General features: G+C 41.6%; 1 protein-coding gene across 1 annotated transcript in view; it reads right to left on the bottom strand.

Moving 5' to 3' along the window:
• LOC136886270 (macrophage migration inhibitory factor homolog) overlaps positions 1-20,256 on the bottom strand; it is a 32,572-nt gene extending 12,316 nt beyond the window's left edge. The window contains exon 1 of the mRNA XM_067159004.2: positions 20,048-20,256. Within this exon, the coding sequence (XP_067015105.1) occupies positions 20,048-20,155 (108 nt within the window). The 5' untranslated portion in view covers positions 20,156-20,256. The remainder of the gene's footprint in view (positions 1-20,047) is intronic.
• Positions 20,257-20,793: the final 537 nt, after the last annotated feature.

Genomic DNA, 20,793 nt, shown 5'->3' with positions numbered 1-20,793 from the left:
GAGTGGGAGTTTGCGGAATAATGGGGGCGGTGACTGAAACACAGTGTAATAATTGTGAGTTCTTATGTTCCTGTTTCTTACTATTGAAATACAAGTTTCACATACTATTTCTTTTTTTTTCTTTTTCATTTAGTTCATTTAAGTTGAGGGCTGGGTTCTTATATTGATCCATACCGATGTAAAAATTCTCTAAGATGTCGAGTAGTGGACCTTTATGTTCACGCTGTAGAATTTTCAGATCTTGATCTATTGTAGTATAATTGTGATTATAGTCTTTGTCTGTACTGAAAAGGTCAATTTATTTTTTATAATTGCACTTCAATCCGGAACAAAAATGAAATTTTAATGGATGAAAACCATAACGGTATAAGTAATATTAAAAAAAATATGAGTTAAGTGCAGGATGTAACTCCGGGAGGATGTATCCTTTCACTAGCAAAGAGATACAAGTGATAGCAGTAATATACTGCGCTCTAGTGATAGGTGGTATAACTACAAATAGCACGCTTTATGAGTGTTAAGATGTTTAAATGCCTTTTTCTCTGAATGATCTAAAATGCTACTTATACCGTTCTGGTTTTCATCCATTCATTTATAGCTTATAAAATTGTGCACATGTGCTCAATTAGAGTGACTTAGACTCTAAGAAGGTCATTTAAAATTCAAAGTGTTTTTATGACATACAATTCATGTTAACTACTTCAAGTGTATTTTTAAGACATATTCCATGTAAAATTGTGTGTTAGTCCTGATACCTTTTCTGAGTTATGTACTGTTTGAACTGATGATTCCAAGAGAACTGAAACTAGTCTTCATTTATTAAAGGTATAAATAAAAAGTGTTGAATGGTGGAATATCCCTTAACTGATACCTATCATATACATCCTACTCCTGTCCAATAGCATCCAGGGGCCTTGTCAAGCCTTACCATCCCCATCTGATGGATGAATTGCCATCGACAGCGTCATATGCACCCACTTCATATGAACACTATGGGGAGGTTTGGAACTGAATCCAGGTGTCTGACTCACAATCTAGTGATAAAAATTGTGTACCACCACCTCTCCCACCCAGCTGCTCAACATTCTGATGGTGCAACATTTTTCGACAAATGGGACTCGAAACGATTAACTACGGTGTCAGACTACATAGACTTGATACCTTAATGATCATTGCCACCAGGTGGGCTGCACTGTAAATCACAGGAGTATTTTACACGATTTATTGTTGTAGCTAATTTCCTATTGCTCTGAAACTGCATTAAATAAGAGTTACTAAGTAAAGTTAATATTACCGGGTGAGATGACCACGCACTTAGGGGCGCACAGCTGTGAGCTTGCATCTGGGAGATAGTGGGTTCGAAAACCACCACTGTCGACAGCCCTGAAGATGGTTTTCCATGGTTTCCCATTTTCACATCAGGCAAATGCTGGGGCTATACCCTAATTATGGCCACTTTCTTCCCACTCCTAGACCTTTCCCATCCAATCGTAGCCATGAGATTTATATGTGTCGGTGCGATGTTAAACAAATTGCAAAAAAGGTTAAAATTGTTTATATGTACAAAAATGTTATATTCTTCACATATGAAAAATATGTAAACCCCCATGGCACTACAGCCCTTGAAGGGCCTTGGCCTACCAAGCGACCGCTGCTCAGCCCGAAGGCCTGCAGATTACAAGGTGTCGTGTTGTCAGCACGACGAATCCTCTCGGCCGTTATTCTTGGCTTTCTAGACCGGGGCCGCTATCTCACCGTCAGATAGCTCCTCAATTCTAATCACATAGGCTGAGTGGACCTCGAACCAGCCCTCAGGTCCAGGTAAAAATCCCTGACCTGGCCGGGAATCGAACCCGGGGCCTCCGAGTAAGAGGCAGGCACGCTACCCCCTACAACACGGATGTAAAATATGTAATATTACTAAGAATATGTCAAATGAAAACCAAGTATAACTGTATCAGAACCGCATTTCATAAACATCTTTCATTTCCAGTGGTTTACAAGGCCAGCCCCGCAGTGTAGGAGTAGCGTGCCTGCCTCTTACCCGGAGGCCCCGGGGTCGATTCCCGGCCAGATCAGGGATTTTTAGCTGCATCCGAGGGCTGGTTCGAGGTCCACTCAGCCTAAGTGATTACAATAGGGAACATGCATGATCCGGGGTTTTAATTAAAAATATGCTAATCTGATTCAAAATTTCGTGCAGAATTCAAAAATGTGATCAGAATGTACAAATAATAACTCCAAACATGATAAAAATCTACGAAAATGTCACGTCACGCAAGTACGCGATCTCATTGGTCTGACGTCATCGTACAGGTTGACTGAATTAGCAGACGAAATAACGCATAGTGCGCTGTGAGAAGCAGGATACACTTCGCGTATTTCTACTTTACGTTAGTGTCTAGTATGATTAAATTCGAGGTCTATACATCGGATAATAATCTGAGTGGTATATTTTAGACTTAAAATTAATCCTGCGCAGACAGTGAGGCAGAAAACTTATAAATGGTGTAGAGTTCCGATGTGCAATAGCACATCGCATACCATACCAAACAAATTTTTTATACATGTTCCAAAGACGCTAAAACTAGGGAGAAATGGATTTTGGCGAGCCGGAAAAATGCTGGTGATATATCGGAAAAGTCTACAGTTTATTTTTTTGAAGATTTTAACGTAAGATGAATTTGTTTGAATTTTCAAATCATTTTTCCATGTCAGCTGTTCTAGTGGTAAAACTTTAAATTTTAATGTATGATGCTTTATTTAAATGCTTCAATTACATCTTGGAATATGAAAGTAATAAACAGTGCATTAAATAATGCTGATTATTAAAGTATTCTCCAAACCTAACCTATGTTTTGGGTGATCCATGTCAAGATAATAAATCAAAGGGGTTATGAACCATTTTGACAGCTCTAATTCTACCAATATATCTTGGCATGGGACAGTTATGTATGTCTTTATTGAAGAGCTTAATTGGTAAAGAAATTTAGGCTATATCTAAATAGTCTATAATGTAACAAAGAATAGGCGTGTACATCACGAAAGGAAACAACGTGAATTTAACAAATGTATAACTCTACACACAACCAATGCTTGTTTGTTGGGGTCTTATAAGTTAACAATGCTCAATTATAATAATTATCATAATATTAATGAAATAAATAACATAATTGCACACAGGTGAAAATAGTGATGTAGGTGTTTAAAATATTATCCAACTTAGCCTAAGTTTTAGGTTATACAAGCCAAGTCAATAAACCGAAGGGTAAAAATACCGCGCGAGTTGGCCGTGCGGTTAGGAGCGCGCAGCTGTGAGCTCGCATCCGGGAGATAAAAGGTTTTGAACCCCACTGCTGGCAGCCCTGAAGATGGTTTTCCGTGGTTTCCCATTTTCACACCAGGCAAATTCTGAGGCTGTACCTAAGGCCACGGCCGCTTTGTTCCCATTCCTAGGCCTTTCCTGTCCCATCGTCGCCATAAGACCTATATGTGACGTGTGACGTAAAGCAAACAGCAAAAACAAAAAAAAAGTAAAAGTCACAGCACCCAAAGACATTCCTGTATTGAGCGACTAAAATGTCACCAGGACACTTTTCTTTCCTGATATGCTCAGCTTGTTAAAAGCCAAATGTAATTAATGTTATTGGCTTCACGCCCCGCTAACTACTTCTACGATTTTCGGAGACGCCGATGTGCAGGAATTTAGTCCTGCAGGAGTTCTTTTACGTGCCAGTAAATCTACCGACACGAGGCTGACGTATTTGAGCACCTTCAACTACCACCGGACTGAACCAGGATCGAACCTGCCAAGTTGGGGTCAGAAGGCCAGCACCTCAACCGTCTGAACCACTCAGCCCAACTTGTGAAAACTAGATGAAGTCATATTTATCTTTATCATGTTTAACTTTTTCCCTCCACCAAGATATTTAATTCTCTTTCATGGGCCCCGGAAGTGGGTAGGCCAGTTGCCCCAACCATAAATATATATATTTTTTAGAAATGATAGGTTATAGACCTACAGTACTATGATCTTTCTTTCTTTCTTTCTTTCTTTCTTTCTTTCTTTCTTAATCAGTTTATCCTTCAGGGTTGGTTTTCTCTCGGACTCAGCGAGGGATTTCACCTCTACCACTTCAAGGGCAGTGTCCTGGAACGTGAGACTTTGAGTATGGTGATGAAACTGGTGAGGAGGGCCATTACCTCGCCCAGGCGGCCTCACCTGTTATGCTCAACAGGGGCCTTGTTGGAGGATGGGAGGATCGGAAGGGATAGACAAGGAAGAGGGAAGGAAACGGCCGTGGCCTTAGGTGCCTGGAGGAGAAGTAGGAAAATACGAAAAACCACTTCGAGGATGGCTGAGGTGGGATTCGAAACCCTTCTACTCAGTTGACCTCCCGAGGCTGAGTAGACCCCGTTCCAGCCCTCGTACTATTTGTTTTCGACTTTCATGGCAGAGCCGGGAATCGAAACCGGGCCTCCGGAAGTGGCACACATTAACCACTACACCACAGAAGCGGACTAGTACTATAATGCTACCTATATGTTTATGTTAGTGCTGAAATCCGATTCCTTACTTTACTAATGCTGAAAGCCCGAAAATGTAATGTTATTCTTTAATAGGGGAATCAGTCTAGAAGGAAATGTTGAAAGTGATGTGATATCTATCCAGGTTCGTTGTTATCCTAATACTATGGGTTACAGTACATTGCACATATATAAAAGACGCCACTTACAAACTTGCTTGTTATCCGCTAATTTCTGCGGCCACAAAAGTCACATTTTTCAAGAATGATGACATCTACACATGGTAGATTGACTGTGCTGTTTTGAACCTTTCTTCTGTCATTTCGAAGTTATTCGCGATCATGAATAATAAACGATCGGCTTTTAGCAACGGCTGATGCACAACGGCTGGTAGAGCTCCATGCGGTACTGGATCGTGACGTCACAGCGCGCCGCTTACGTCAGAGGCCGTTTCACTCGCCTTGCGGAAAGGCACTATTAAATATTTTTTTAATGGTAGAAAACAAGGCAACATACCACAATGTAATATGTTTACGTACTATTTCATTGGTGTACCTTTCGAAAAAAATATTTTTGAAAATGATGCATGTTCCCAGGCGGCCTCGGTCTAGAAAGCTAAGAATAACGGCCGAGAGGATCCATCGTGCTGACCACACGACACCTCGTAATCTGCAGGCCTTCGGGATGAGCAGTGGTCGTTTGGTAGGCCGTGGACCTCAGGGCTGTTGCGCCATGGTTTTTTTTGTTTTTTTCAGTGGTTTACAAGTAGAGGAATGAAATATGTAATTACATAAGAATTCGAACCCTATTTATCATTTTACTTAAATTACAGGGGTTCTGGGTTCGATTCCCCGCAAGGTCGGGAATTTTAACCATCATTGGTTAATTTCTCTGGCACGGGGGCTGGGTGTTATGTGTAGTCTTCATCATCATTTTATCCTCATCACGACGCGCAAATCGCCTACGGGAGTCAAATCGAAAGACCTGAACCTGGCGAGCCGAACATGTCCCCGGACACTCCCGGCACTAAAAGCCATACGTCTTTTCATTTCAGTGCATCAGTTCCCAGTGGACATAACATTGGTTTGGGGTCGTTTGAAGAAAGTGATGATATGCAGTCAGACTCCAGTACTTTAGAAGTTTTCATTGTTGGTTATATAGAAGTAGTTTTCACTCTTGGTTATGTTATAACAACAATCTAGGTGATGTTGGTTATAAAGTAAGCTTTAAAAGTAATTTTAGTTCCCGTCATGATACATGCGTATCAGGAAACGATTTAGAATGTGCATTTACTCCTGTATCTATCCAGACGGGAATTAATGTGTATCGAGTGTTCCAGATACTGGAATGGTCAGCGTTGAGACCTTCAGTTCAGAGGGTCCCGGGTTTGATTTCCGGCCAAGCCGGGGATTTTAATCACATGTGATTAATTCACCTGGCTCGGGGAGTGGGTGTTTGTGTTCTCTCTATTTCACTTAACATTCAGGCAACACACCACAGGAACATACATAGTGATTACATTCCTCCACATAGGGTTGGCGTCAGGAAGGGCATACGGTCATAAAACAGGGCCAAATCGTCATGTGCGACACAGTTCACACTCGCCACCCCACAGGTGTAGGAAAAACGGCAGAAGAAGTAGTGTTCCAGATACTGACTTCAGAAAGGTATTAATTAACATTTGGGTCTGAACAGTAACAACCCTCCCAGAATAAACTATAAGTTCTCTAGTGATTGATAATTTAGATACTGAACATTTTTCCTATAGGTGTGAATGTGGGAAATCATTAATTCAGTTAAATAATTACTCCAAAAACATACGTTTGTCACCGAAATTTAATTCGGGAGGGGGGGGGGGCGGAGGAAGTCAATCGGGAGAGAGCAGTTTAAGAAGAGCTAGGACATAATCTGCCCCGGGGCCGCCATCTCACCGTCAGACAGCTCCTCAATATTGTAATCACGTAGGCTGAGTAGACCTCGAACCAGCCCTTAGATCCAGGTAAGGATCCCTAACCTGGCCGGGAATCTAAACCGAGGGCTCCGGGTAAGAGCCAGGCACGCTACCCTCGGCCCCAAATTCTTAAAAACACACACCACCGCTTGTTTAACCTATTCAGTCTTTAATTACCTTGATACGTTACATTTGGTGTTTATTTACGATTTATTAATTTACAAACATATCCTGCTGTAAATGGCATTCATGTACTGTCAAGCCGTTCTCCTGCCGAATGAACAGTTCCGCAGTGAACAGGCGGCCGCTCGTCCGACCAGATGCGTGACGTCATCAAACCTACCTGACGGTCTGCTTGAGTAGGATCACGATGGCAGTGCTGAAATTCCATGAAAACAGGTGGTGTATTGTTGTCTACTGATGGCACTACTGTCAACACTCTTTCACGCATGTCCATTTGCCACTTTTTCAAATTTTGAAGCTTTGACAGTTCGAGTACGTGTTTGTTTAGTCGATATGCGTTGTTAGAATTGAAACGTTGAGGAATTGTCGTGTAAATAAGTGACTGTGTGGCGCAATTATATTTTCAACACGAAATGTACAAGAATTCAAACCTCCAGTGTATTGTGAGTATTGCATTTCAATTTAATTCGTTTTACCAAGTGATTTAAAAGTGCTATGCTTAATTTCGAATTGTTTCAGGCAGTGTTACGTACGAAATTCGTAAGTTTTGTTCCAAATTTTTAAGTGTAAACAATCTTCACTTTTCTGAATATGTGTAGGAATATCAATATCTCCGTACGACGTTTTGGTATCACTATATTATTCTAGAGGATTTATATTCAGATTTAACTGCATTAAAACGCTTTTACCCTGTTTAATATTAAGAACTTTCACATTTGTGATCATCGGACTGAAGAACAGAAGGCCGTAGCTGCAGTCGCTTAATTGCGGCCAGTATCCAGTATTCGGGAGATAGTGGGTTCGAACTAGAGCTGGGAACGGTAGGAGCGGAGCGGAGCAGTTGTTTTCGCTCGTCCTCCGGAGACCTCCGGTAGTCCTCCGATTGAATTCACGGGCGGAAAATTCAAATGTTTTAATGTGGGCAATGTTGTAACGGTGATCTTAGGAGGAATTACAATTTAAATTTCATTACTAATTCCACAGATGCATGTGTTCCCCCACGTATGTCATTCAAATGCTGTAGTCGTTCCAAGATCGCCGCATTATTTGTTACGCTATGAACACCAGATTTTGATCTGCTGACATTCAGTTTGCAATAGGTGCAGGTGGATAGAATACTGTAGATTGAATATTGGCACATATTATACCATTGCAAATGCATTTACAATATTATTAATAGTAAAACAGTTTAAGCAATAAGTATATTCCAGCGCATGTAAACATGTATTATATACGATGCTCTTACATTGTGTATACGTGTAGCTCATTTATTACGGAAGAGTACGTCCGGCTCCATGGCTACATGGTTACCGTGCTGGCCTTTGGTCACAGGGGTTCCAGGTTCGATTCCCGGCAGGATCGGGAATTTTGATTTTAATTGGTTAATTTCGCTGGTACTGGAGCTGGGTGTATGTGTCGTTTTCATAATCATTTCATCCTCATCACGACGCGCAGGTCGCCTAAGGGTGTCAAATCAAAAGACCAGCATCTGGTAAGCCGAACTTGTCCTCGGACACTCCCGGCACTAAAAGCCATACGCCATTTCATTTTTTAATGAAGAGTACGAACTGATTGGTATTGGTTATATGCTGTACCGGGCTGAGTAGTTCAGACGGTAGAGCTCTGGCCTTCTGAGCTCAAGTCTGCGGTTTTAATTCCGACTTTGCTCGGCGGTACTTCAAGATACTGACATACTAGAGTCGCATGTCGGCAGGAGTACCGGCACATGAAAGAACTCCTGTGGGACAAAATACCGGCAACTTAACGTCGCAGAAAACCAAGGAAGTGGTTATGGGAGTACAATAATAATAATAATAATAATAATAATAATAATAATAATAATAATAATAATAATAATAATAATCTTTCTATCAATTTACCCTCCAGGGTTGGGTGTTCCCTCGTTCGCAGAGAGGGTCCCACCTATACCGCCTCAAGGACAGTGTCCTGGAGCGTGAGACTTTCGGTCGGGGATACTTTTTTGTTTTTGTTTTACGTCGCACCGACACAGATAGGTCTTATGGCGACGATGGGATAGGGAAGGTCTGGGAGTAGGAAGGAAGCGCCCGTGGCCTTAACTAAGGTACATCCCCAGCATATGCCTGGTGTGAAAATGGGACAGCACGGAAAACGAACTTCAGGACTGCCGACAGTGGGATTTGAACCCACTATCTCCCGGTTGAAAGTGGGTTCGGGCCCCACTGTCGGCAGCCCTGAAGATGGTTTTACGTCGTTTTCCATTTTCACGTCTAGAAATTGCCCTCCTTAGTCGTTCCTATCACATCGTCGCCATAAGACGGCATGACGTAAAGCAAATTGTTACAAAAGTAATTGACAAATGAAACACGAACGATAAATGAGAATGTATATATTTCCTATATTCGCCTTCGTCATACTTATAAAGCAGTATTTACGATGTCGCTACCACATCCGTTGCGCACCACGGATGGAATGGCAAGGAAGCACGCATTCAATACTGTTCCTCCGTCCTCCGCTCGCCCTCCGCTCGACGACCGAACCACCGATTGGTTTCCAAGCAACAGTTTACTACCAAAGAATACCGGAGGGAGCGCTGCACTCGCACTACCGATTGCAATCATAGGAGCAACTGCTCCGTTCCCAGCTCTACGTTCAATGACGAACCGATGCAATCTCAGATGAAACTGTGGAACATGACATAGCTAAGAGGAAGACAGACTGCCTAGAGCTGAGAACGGTAGAAGCAGAGCGGAGCAATTGTTTTCGCTCTTCATCTGGAGACCTCCGATTGAATTCACTGGCGGAAAAATCAAATACTTTAATGTGGGCAATGTAGTAATGGTGATCTTGCGTGGAATTACAATTTAGGCTTCAGTATCAATTCCACAGATGCATGTGTCTTTCTACGTTTGTCATTCAAATGCTGCAGTCGTTTCAAGATTGCCTCATTATTTTGTTACGCTGTGAATAACAGATTTTGATCTGTTGAAATTCAGTTTGCGTCCGCCTCTGTGGTGTAGTGGTTAGTGTGATTAGCTGCCACCCCCGGAGGCCCAGGTTCGATTCCCGGTTCTGCCACGAAATGTGAAAAGTGGTACGAGGGCTGGAACGGGGTCCGCTCAGCCTCGGGAGGTCAACTGAGTAGAGGTGGGTTCGATTCCCACCTCAGCCATCCTGGACATGGTTTTCCGTGGTTTCCCAGTTCGTCTCCAGGTAAATGCCGGGATGATACCTAAGTTAAGGCCACGGCCGCTTCCTTCCCTCTTTCTTGTCTATCCCTTCCGATCTTCCCATCCCCCCGTAAGGCCCCTGTTCAGCATAGCAGGTGAGGCCGACTGGCGAGGTACTGGTTATCCTCCCCAGTTGTATCCTCCGACCCAGAGTCTGAAGCTCCAGGACACTGCCCTTGAGGCGGTAGAGGTGGGACCCCTCGATGAGTCCGAGGGAAAAAACCAACCCTGGAGAGTAAGCAGATTAAGAAAGAAAGCTCATTTATTACTGAAGAGAATGATATATATATATATTTTTTTTTTTTTTTTTTGTACGGAGGGCCCCCGTAGCCCGCTCCCCCGCCGTGACCATCGACTCAATCTACATGGCCTCCGACATGCTATTAATTTCTAAGAAGAAAAGAAATAGCTGGGTGGAGTGGGAAGTGATACAAGGAGTATCTGCCGGTTTCCGAGTCAGACTCGCTACCGCGGCAAAGTTTGTGTTGGTTGGATAGTGTTAAGGTGTGGTATTGAAGGGTCAGGGAAAAACCACATAGGCAGTAAGAAGAAAGAGCCTACATGTAAAACCTGAGAGAAGTGATTGGAATTGTTTATATGCTGGTACCCGGCTGAGTAGTTCACACGGTAGAGCGCTGGCTAGTGACTGGGACGGAGCGGTGCAGTTGTTGTGACGTCATCTTCCGGTTGTACCGAGTAAACTACCGAGTGAATACGTAAAGGTATTTCACCTGTATATTCAATGCCCTTTTCTCACAACATAACTGTTTCGCTTAATACAGCAATGTTGTTTTCTTCTGCTGAAGCCGACTACCGCCCGTCGCGTAAATGCGGCCGCAAAATGTGCATTTTGTTGATGTTTATCATCGGTAATTTCAAAGAAATGCCATGCATCAGACGGCCTTCGTAGCATTTGTGGTACAAATTTCTGTACAAATTTATTAAATGCCTTTAAATATTCTAAAACACGAATACCATCTAAAAATGGGATTAAATATAAAACCAATACCACAATTATTTTCTAATATACTTTGCATTACCTACACAACACAACAAGCAGAGGAAATATAGACGCAAATTTAATACGCACAGACTGAATACAGGTACAATACACTTACAAGGGGAGGCCATGACGTTCGGATCACGGACTACCTTCCAACTTTGTACACACTGAGTAGTCCATTAGGACAACATAATGTGCAAGTAGTACGGCGTACTACTAAGGCGTTCTCGAGAAAATCGCAAGATAACTTTTCGCGTCGAATATGTACCGGTGCTTTGGGTTCACGAACGCGAAACGGCGGTGGTCGAGTGGTTAGCGTTCAAGCTCCGAAAGCGCTGGTTCACTGGATCGAGTCCTGTTTCTCGCGTTGTTTTTCAACACTGGTTATTTTCTTCAAAATGGTATTTGTTCGGGGCGTCGACCCATGTGGACCTTTTGCCCCTACAGGCACCATATTGTATGAACCTGCGTGTAATTGGAATGGCAGTAGTGTGGAATGTTGTGTGTGTGAGGAAAGGAAGATTAAGGACGTCACAAACACCCGGTCCCCAGGACTGGGATAGTATTCATTACAATAAAAAAACCCCGGCCCGTCTGGGAATCGAACCCGGGCCCGCCGGGCGACAGGCGGGCGCGTTGGCCCCAACACCGCGGGGACGTACGAGAGTAGTTATAGTCTATCATATATATTACACTTCAAAGGTACCGTAATATTATAATAAGGTCTATTCTATTTGCATGGACTTTTATCGGAAATATATATATTATTAAACGTTAACGATAAATGCGAATGTATATATTTCATATATTCGCCTTCTTCATACTTATAAAGCAGTCGCACCACATCCGTTGCGCTCCACTACTGGAAGTGCAAGCGAGCACACATTCAGTACTGTTGCTCCGTCCTCCGTTCGCCCTCCGAAACCACCGATTGGTTTCCAAGCAACAGTTGACTACCGGAGAATACCGGAGGGAGCGCTGCACTCGCACTACCGATTGCAATCATAGGAGCAACAGCTCCGTCCCCAGCTCTAGTTCGAACCCTACTGTCGACAGCCCTGAAGATGGTTTTCCGTGATTTCCCATTTTCACACCAAGCAAATGCTGGGGCTGTACCTTAATTAAGGCCACGGACGCTTCCTTCCCACTCCTATCTTCGCCATAAGATCTGTGTCGGTGAGACGTAAAGCAACTTGCAAAAAAAGAGCAGAAGATGGTAAAAATACTGGGGCTATACCTTAACTAAGGCCACGGCCGCTTCCTTCCCATTCCTAAGCCCTTTCCTATCCCATCGTAGCCGTAAGTAGAGTAATACTCTAAAACTAAACATTTTGTATTATAACTTTTTTCCCACTCACCTCACATTTCAAGCTTTAATAACAATCATAAGTCTTATGTTTTGTTGACATAATAGAGGCATACATTAGTGGAAACATGAACCTGTAATAAGTCAGGAAAGTGTTGGAGAATACTGATTAGTATATCTGTCTACAGTTTTACTGGGATTTAAAAAGAAAGTTACTGAATTTTCTGATACTGCAGTGCCTTTACAAAGCACTCATATCTTGAGAGGTAGAAGGATTGCATCTTGACATGTCACTGAAATGTCACTACAATCTGGAATGTGGGCTAATCCTATCTCTTGAATGTTCTAGGAAAGATGTTCTATTCTTGACCTGAAACAGGATGTATAATGCCCATCTGTGTCAGGAAAGCAGTAATTTAATTTATTTTACTGAAGATCTACATAAGCTGACTTTTGTGGCCTAGTTGGTTCATCTTTCACCTTCTCCTTCCATGACAATGAGCTAGATTTTGGCTGAGGTCAGAGGCATTTGGAAGTTTTTGAATGCAAGCACTCTGTATTGATGGCTTCCAGCATGTTAAAAGTACTCTGTGGGACAAAATTACAACATCATAGTGTCTCAGAGACCCTCAGCAGTTCGGACTGCTACTTTATGGTTCTTATCCATAATTATGTCACATGTACAACTGAATTTCCAAACTGAAGTTTCAGATGAAATGAATAATGAGAATGATTACAATTCATATATGGATGCATATTTTGAATGAAGACAGTTTGTACATGCTCAGCATGTTTTGTATGTTCAGAAGTTGTCCTGAAGGTGCTCGAATACACCAGCCTTGTGTCCACAGATTTACTGGCTCGTAGAAAACCTCCGGGACAAAATTGTCACCTCTAGAATCTCCAAAAACAGTAAAGGTAGTTAGTGGGACGTAAAGCCAATAATTTTATATGGTATACTTCCACATCTGAAACTTAGAGTTCATATTTTTGACCATTTGATAGGAAGTATTATTCCCAGCTGTGAGCTAATAAACTTTGGTGTCAAATCTTCCATATGCAAATAACAATATGAATCTTAGTTTACTGCACAGAATTTTGCAAAAATTTTAAATTCATGTTATATAACTAGTAAATCATTAATGCTAGAAAAATCAGATCTGACATTTGGACAGGTATACAATTTATACTATGGAATTCTTAAGAAAGCTAAATTTTAGGGTCAACTATGTTTTGAACACTAATACAGTTCAATCCTTATGTATCACCCTAAAAGCAAGAAAGAGCCAAATTCTACACCTGATGAGCCTGAATGTGAAGGAGTGTTATCAATCATGCAATAAATGATTCCATTAAGCAATGATTTAATTCAAGTCATTATTGTTAGTTTATTTTCCTTCATCACAACAAAAGATTTCCACTGTAACCCTGATCGCTATTGTATCACAGGGTTTTACGTGCTTCCCTTGACTCTCAGGGAAAGGAAAAAAAAAAATCTAATACAGTCAGGTGTTTTTCTTTCAAGAAAATGATTTAAAAGTCTGTATTACGTAGAAGTGGTAGGGGATAGGCCTACCATGGGTGGTATTCTACCGTGGAATACAAGTCGCCATTCCTAGTCCAACATATTAAAAATACTACATACCCTCAGGTCTAGCAGCCCCACCTACAAACTATCCTATGGGCGTCCTTGAGTATGATCATAACTAGGGTTCGGAAGATTATGACTTAAAGAAGTATAAAATAAGCAAGCAAATATGCCCAAAAAACTAGCTAAATATTGACCTAAAAGGTAAAATATGATGTAAGGATTATAGGGGTAGGTAACAAATATCAGAGTATTACTAACATTAAACGTGTTAAAAAGCGATAAGCGGTAATACAGCAGACATGTTTAATCATGCAAACTGACAGATTAATTAAAACTTTACAACATTCATTCAGTATCATAGCCCTAAAGAACAGTTCTCATTTTGTTTTCATATTTAAAAAAACCCTCTTTTTTTGGTATCTGTTGAGGGATGTTTGTACAGTGTCTCTTTCTCAGAATCATATCTTCTCAACCTGCTACCTATCTCTTTCGGGAAGAGAAAAAAAAATACATCTACTACAGTATTTTGAAATTCTGTGTTTGAAAACCGATGAAGGTAATATGCTCACTTTTTAAAAAATGCTCAAAATATAGCCAAATATGACCTTATATGTTTAAAATGTGCAAAATGACTTCAGGAATGAAATATGACTTTCCCTTAACATAACATAGATTCTTTGTATAGTGGATATTCTCAAGAGATGATTAGGGCTCGAATCTCCATGATCTAAAAGTTGTGAAAATATACATGCACATATGTCCTAAAAGATACCAAAATGTAACGTAAAAACTTGGAAATATATTGCAAAAGAAGTTGTCCAAAATTTGCTTTGAAGACCAGTGCAACATACTGGCCACATAACCACTGACAATGATCATATTTCATACAACACATTCACAATGGGCCATAGAGGAAGAAACAGAATGGTATCAGAACTGAAGAAAAAGAAGTATTGTAACATCAGTACTCCTGAAGTACTGTATTATGATTTACTTGCATCTTTGTGTGCAATACCAGAAGAAATCGAGCAATTTGAAAAAATAAAAAAGACAGTAGGCCTAATCAGACCTGTTTTTCAATCAGCTTTTAACTCGCAAGCACAGATTGTTCTGTCTGACATGCAATGGCAAACTTACTCTGGCTTTCGATTTATAATGTTTTCTACAATTTTTATGTTGCAGCGACACAGATAGGTCTTATGGCAATGATGGGATAGGAAAGGTCTAGGAGTGGGAAGGAAGCGGCCGTGGCCTTAATTAAGGTACAGCCCCAGCATTTGCATGGTGTGGAAATAGGAAACCACGGAAAACCATTTTCAGGGCTGCCGGCAGTGGGGTCAAACCCACTATCTCCCGGATCAAGCTCACAGCTGCACGCCCCAAACCGCACGGCCAACTTCTCCGGTTTATAATGGTTCATCCTTTTAATTGACTAAATTTGTAGTTTTGAAACCTCTAACAAGTAAATATGCAGAACAGCCAGAGTCACGGTTCAGTACAGAGATAAAGAGCTGAGACATTCAAGAAATGTTACGTGCTTGGATGGAGCAAAATCAAGACTCCAGATTGGCCTATGGGACTGCAGTTCATACAATTTAAGAAAAACAAGTAAAAAATTTTCAGATTATACATTTAGCTAAAATTCCAATAAAAATTAGTTTGTGTCTACATGTTTCTTGTACAGTCACATTGATTGCCATATGAAGCAATGTTTGGATGTTCACCCAGAGTTGGTTTATTATCAGCTGGAATTCCTGAAGAAATTCCTTATGTACACGGAGAAGAGGATATTGGGATTTTGTTTAATAATCCTGGAGATGGGAGTGAACAACATCAGTCAGAAAACAAAGATGAAACAGCCGTAAACAAACCACCGAATGACTTAATAAATGAACTTTGTGAGGAAATTTTATGTTTGCTCTTTTAATTCCATTACAAAGATGGAAACATATTTTATGTTACATTCAAGTTTTGCGGTACTAATTTTACATCTCAATTGTTTCAGGCTTTTGAATACTGCAAGTAGGCCCTAGCTCAGCTGATTTTCAGAGTTCTCTCTTATGACCAGAGCTCGAAAAATCCCGGGCGCCAGGTCACCACGGCGACTGGAAATACAGAGTCTGGCGCCTAGGGTTTCCTGACATTGGTATTCCATTTTTTTTAAGTGGTTGGATAAAAAACTGACACCAACGTGGCAGGTTTGATCCTGGCTCAGTCCGGTGGTATTTGAAGGTGCTCAAATACGTCAGCCTCGTGTCGGTAATTTACTGGCACGTAAAAGAACTCCCGCGGGACTAAATTCCGGCACCTCGCGGTCTATGAAAACCGAAAAAGTAGTTAGTGGGACGTAAAGCAAATAACATTATTATTATAATAAATGTCAAAGTTTCAGATTTACGTTGAATGTCAGTATTCGGGAGATAGTGGGTTCGAACCCTACTGTCGACAGCCCTGAAGATGGTTTTCCGTGATTTCCCATTTTCACACCAAGCAAATGCTGGGGCTGTACCTTAATTAAGGCCACGGCCGCTTCCCTCCCACTACTAGCCCTTCCCTGCCCCATCGTCGCCATAAGACCTATCTGTGTCGGTGCGACGTAAAGAAAAAAAAAAAGGAGCACAGCAAGGGCTGTGAAATCAGTCAGTTGGTGAGTGTCATGCGAGATGGAAGTAACCCATGTTGAGCAGCGTGCTTACACAAAAATAGCCGTTCTCCAAGGGAGAAATGCGATGGAATGTCACAGTGAATTAGTGGAAGCCCTTAGGAATAATGCCCTACCATACCATACAGTACCACGGTGGGTAGGAAAGTTCACCAAGGACGTACGTCAACCAGTGATGAGCAACGTTTGGGACAACCTGTCATTGTGTGGGCCGACGTGGCACGTGCCGTCATCGAGTAGCTCCTGGATGAAGACAGACGATGGTCGCTACTGGAGTTAGAGAGGGCAAGTGGCATTGAGAAACGCACCGTTCACAGGATATTGCATAATGAACTGCAACTGCGCAAAATCGCATCACGGTGGGTACCACATGCACTGACAGAAGTTCAAAGGTGGCTGTGCTATCTCCGCAGAGTGGCGACATGCTGGTTCACCAAAGAGGCAGAAGGTCCGTCAGAATCCTTCCCCAGTCAAATTGATGGTGATCATCGCGTATGACGTCAGGGGTATCATTGTTTGCCACTTTGTTCCACATGGCAGAACAGTGACTGCACAGTACTACAGGGAATTCCTGGTGCGGCAGGTACGACGTGGCGTTAAGAGTAAAAGGTCCGGATCTTGTGCACAGTGCAATAATCATGCACAACAATGCAAAACCACATAAAGCAGACTGTGTAGGGCAGCTACAGCGACGTTGGGGATGGGAAGAATTGCAGCACCCACCGTCTCTCCCGACATTTTGCCCTGTGACTTTGATCTCATTCGAAAGATTAAGGAACCACTACGTGGTAGGCAGTTTGCAACAGGAGACGACATTGCTAATGCTGTGCACCAAGAGGTGACCTGATTCACACATGGTGGCAGGTGGTATTCAGCGCCTCCCACATCGTTGGCAGCGTGTGGTGTCAGTAACAGGGGACTACTTTGAGGGTCTTTAGGCCCAGGTTTGTTATGTCAACTTTACGTGTACTGTGTTGTCATTCTTTTGCACTGGGAAGGCCATATTGCCCTGTATACTACTGTAATAAATTAGTGTGTTACGACATTTCAGTGTTACTCATTATCCACACATGTAGTTAACACCTTGTCCTTTCGTCTGTATATGTCACATTTTCCAACCGGACTGGTATCTTCAAGAAAAATAAAATATATTTGCCATGACTTTTGCCCCAACCCTCGTATTACATATATGCCTATGGGTAAAGAATCAGTATTACAGCAATATTTTATATAAATAAAATTGCCTTTCTGTTGGTACATTCAGAGTTGTTTATCTGTATAATCTTTGTCTCAAATTACACTATATGGGATACTGAATGTCTACAAAATTATGGGAAAGTATAGCAGAACAATGTATCATTCACAAATATGTTCCTTCCAGTGGCGTATGCTGGGATCAAGATGTGGGCTACCACTAGACTTACGTTACCCATTTTTGATCGTTGGTTTAGTGAACACCGAGCTCGAGAGCTGCAGTCGCTTAAGTGCGGCCAGTACCTAGTATTCTGGAGATAGTAGGTTCAAACCCCACTGTCAGCAGCCCTGAAGATGGTTTTCCGTGGTTTCCCATTTTCACACCAGGCAAATGCTGGGGCTGTACCTTAATTAAGGCCACGGCCGCTTCCTTCCCTGTCCCATCGTCGCCATAAGACCTATCTGTGTCGGTGCGACGTAAAGCAGCGTTTTGAGCTGCAGCAAATAGCCAATGGAGAAGCCTGCTGAGTTGTCAAGGCTGCTTCACAAGCTAGTGCCTTGGCCTCTGCCCCTGATCAGTGGAGATGATAGCCTAAGGTTTAACAAATTGAAGTCCAGCTTTGTGGCTAAATGGATAGAATGCTTGCCTTTGGTCCGATGGCCCCATTTCAATTTTCAGAATCAAGCCCCTCATACTGTTAATTCCCCTGGCTTGGGAACTGGGTATTTATGATGTCTTTGCCATTCATTTTATCCTCATTAGGTGACCACCAAGCCTATACAGATTCCATGCACCATTAATGTTATTATTAAATAAAATGTTGAATTTTACAGCGGTCGTGCCCATGTTCACTGGTTAATTAGCTTCGTCAGATCAGTGGTGATGTCCGACCCATGATCACGATTTCGATTCCAACAAACAAAAGAGAACACTAAATCTGAAAGAATGCATTTCATTTTAGCAGATCTACCTATAAAAAGAAACTATATTGTTCCTATAACAGCAGCCCTGCAGAGTCTTCCTGTAAGGATGCAGAAGTAAACGGAATTAAAATACCAGCACTCTATTATCTATATAATTAAGTCAGAAGTATGAGGTGAGGAACAATGAATAACACATGGTTGATAGTTAGCAGTGGCGATCTGACGGACCGAAGCCCACTTAGACCTATCCCCCCCCGGTCCCCGCACCTATCCGATACAGTGCAGCAAGCCGCGTGTGGTGAGTTGAGGGGAGTGGGACGAGAGTCTGGGCTGCAGTATCAGTCTCTGATGCCTTGCTCTCAGAAATATGCGAGAGTTTTTTCCCCACTGCTTTCAAATTGAACAATGTGTCAGATGCTTACATTATAATGTGTTTTAGACTTCCAACAATCGCAGTTGAAGTTTGGGCTTCACTGATAGCCTTGGTAGCCCTCAGTTTACGCCACTGGCTCCTTCGGGATTCTCCTCCTTGAAATAGTGATGGTGTCAGATGTACGCTTTTGGGCGTTGTCAGATGTTCCAGAATCTTGAAACAGCATTCATACATAAGATGTATGCTATTATGAAGGGCTGGCTGGCTATTCTGAAATATCCCGACAAAACATAAAATTGTGTGCGGGCTTGTGATGTAGGCCTAGACCCAAATTCAACTGCAATTACAAAATTAATGTTAAGCATTTTTGATCCATAGCAAAGAATGGGTTAACTAAAGCTAGTAACTTTTATTTTCAAGGGCCTAACTTGATGGTTATAGGCCTGTGGCTTAAAAGTAAATACCCAATTACAATGTTACCACAACACTGTTTACACCCAACGTGCGTCGGTTCTTCTTTGTAGATAAACTTTAATTAACAAAGATCATCACTGATACTATCTAGTGAGAATGTTTCCCAGTGATCTGAAATGAGAAACATGAAAAAAAAAAAAATCTTAAGAGTACATAGAATTAAGTAGACAAGTCTGTAGGGCCTAGTTAAACATAGGAACCTACGGACAGTTAAGTTTATTAGTAGAAATACACGCTTCAACTTGAGTCTGATGATTAAGTTATCTCAGTTCAGGAGATCTACAATAGCATTTTCATCCTCTTTGCTTTAAGATTTAGGAAGTTCAATAAAATTTCGTTGTTCCTGAAAGAACGGAAAGATATTCACTAAAGCAATATAAAATATACCAACATTTTTTTCAGGATCAGATAAAATAGCTACGGCAAAACACAAGTACCGGTACCGAACATGCAAGAGTTGACAAACTTCATAGCGGCTTATGCTTCAGCATAATTGGAAAGTAATTTTTAAATATCCATGGAATATGTACTCGTAAACTACAAAATGCTGTGATATTCTGTTAGAAATGGAATCTCTCGTGGTGACTACATCACAATAAGTCCGGAGAAATGATTCCGGATGTTTCATAGATGACAGAACATTTACTCACACTTTCAGGTTTTCCCAGTGTCTTCGCCATCAAAGCTGTGGTCTGCTTAAGAAACTCAGCTGGCACCCTATTTTTCGGAATGTTGGTTTCCAACCGAAAGTGAGGCATTTTGAAATTACACAAATCTTACAGAACACCGGTAGGAAGTATCACAATGCCCGACAACGGCAGATATCGGTTTTGCTCTCCCGGCTCCCAAGGAGAAAATTGAAGGTTATGTTACGTAACTTCAAAGTGAGCCAAGCGAAAGATATCACCCTTCCAGTACTCTCTGCCAAAAACTTGTACATTTCAGTATTTTTCTGTGTGATGGCGTAGATGTTCTTATCAGCAGATTGCCTAAAATTCATAAACGATAAATCTTGACGTTGTTTTGAACCGAGTTTATAATCAGGAAAGCTCGAACGGCTCAACCAATATCACTGACAATCATAACTGTTACGTAAAATACGATATTGCTAGCCATCGTTAGTACTAATCATAATGAATTACGCATAGCTTGTAAGAAAATTCACTCGTCGCCATAAGACCTATCTGTGTCGGTGCGACGTAAAAAAAAAAAAAAAAAATCACGCTGCTTTAACTGTGACACTTTTGCCTCCATACATTTATTATTATTGGTAATTGCTAGGAATTTGAAAGCTGGAAGGGAAAATACCTCCAGTTGGGACACTTCAAATCTTAAAAAACGGGTTAAACCGACTTACAGGTTAATTACGGGACGGTACGAATAAATGTACGGTACA

The sequence above is a fragment of the Anabrus simplex genome, chromosome X (assembly GCF_040414725.1).
Source record: "Anabrus simplex isolate iqAnaSimp1 chromosome X, ASM4041472v1, whole genome shotgun sequence".
NCBI classification, from domain to species: Eukaryota; Metazoa; Arthropoda; class Insecta; order Orthoptera; family Tettigoniidae; genus Anabrus; species Anabrus simplex.
The sequence above is the reverse complement of the archived record's forward strand: the minus strand, read 5'-3'. Positions and strand labels throughout refer to the sequence as shown.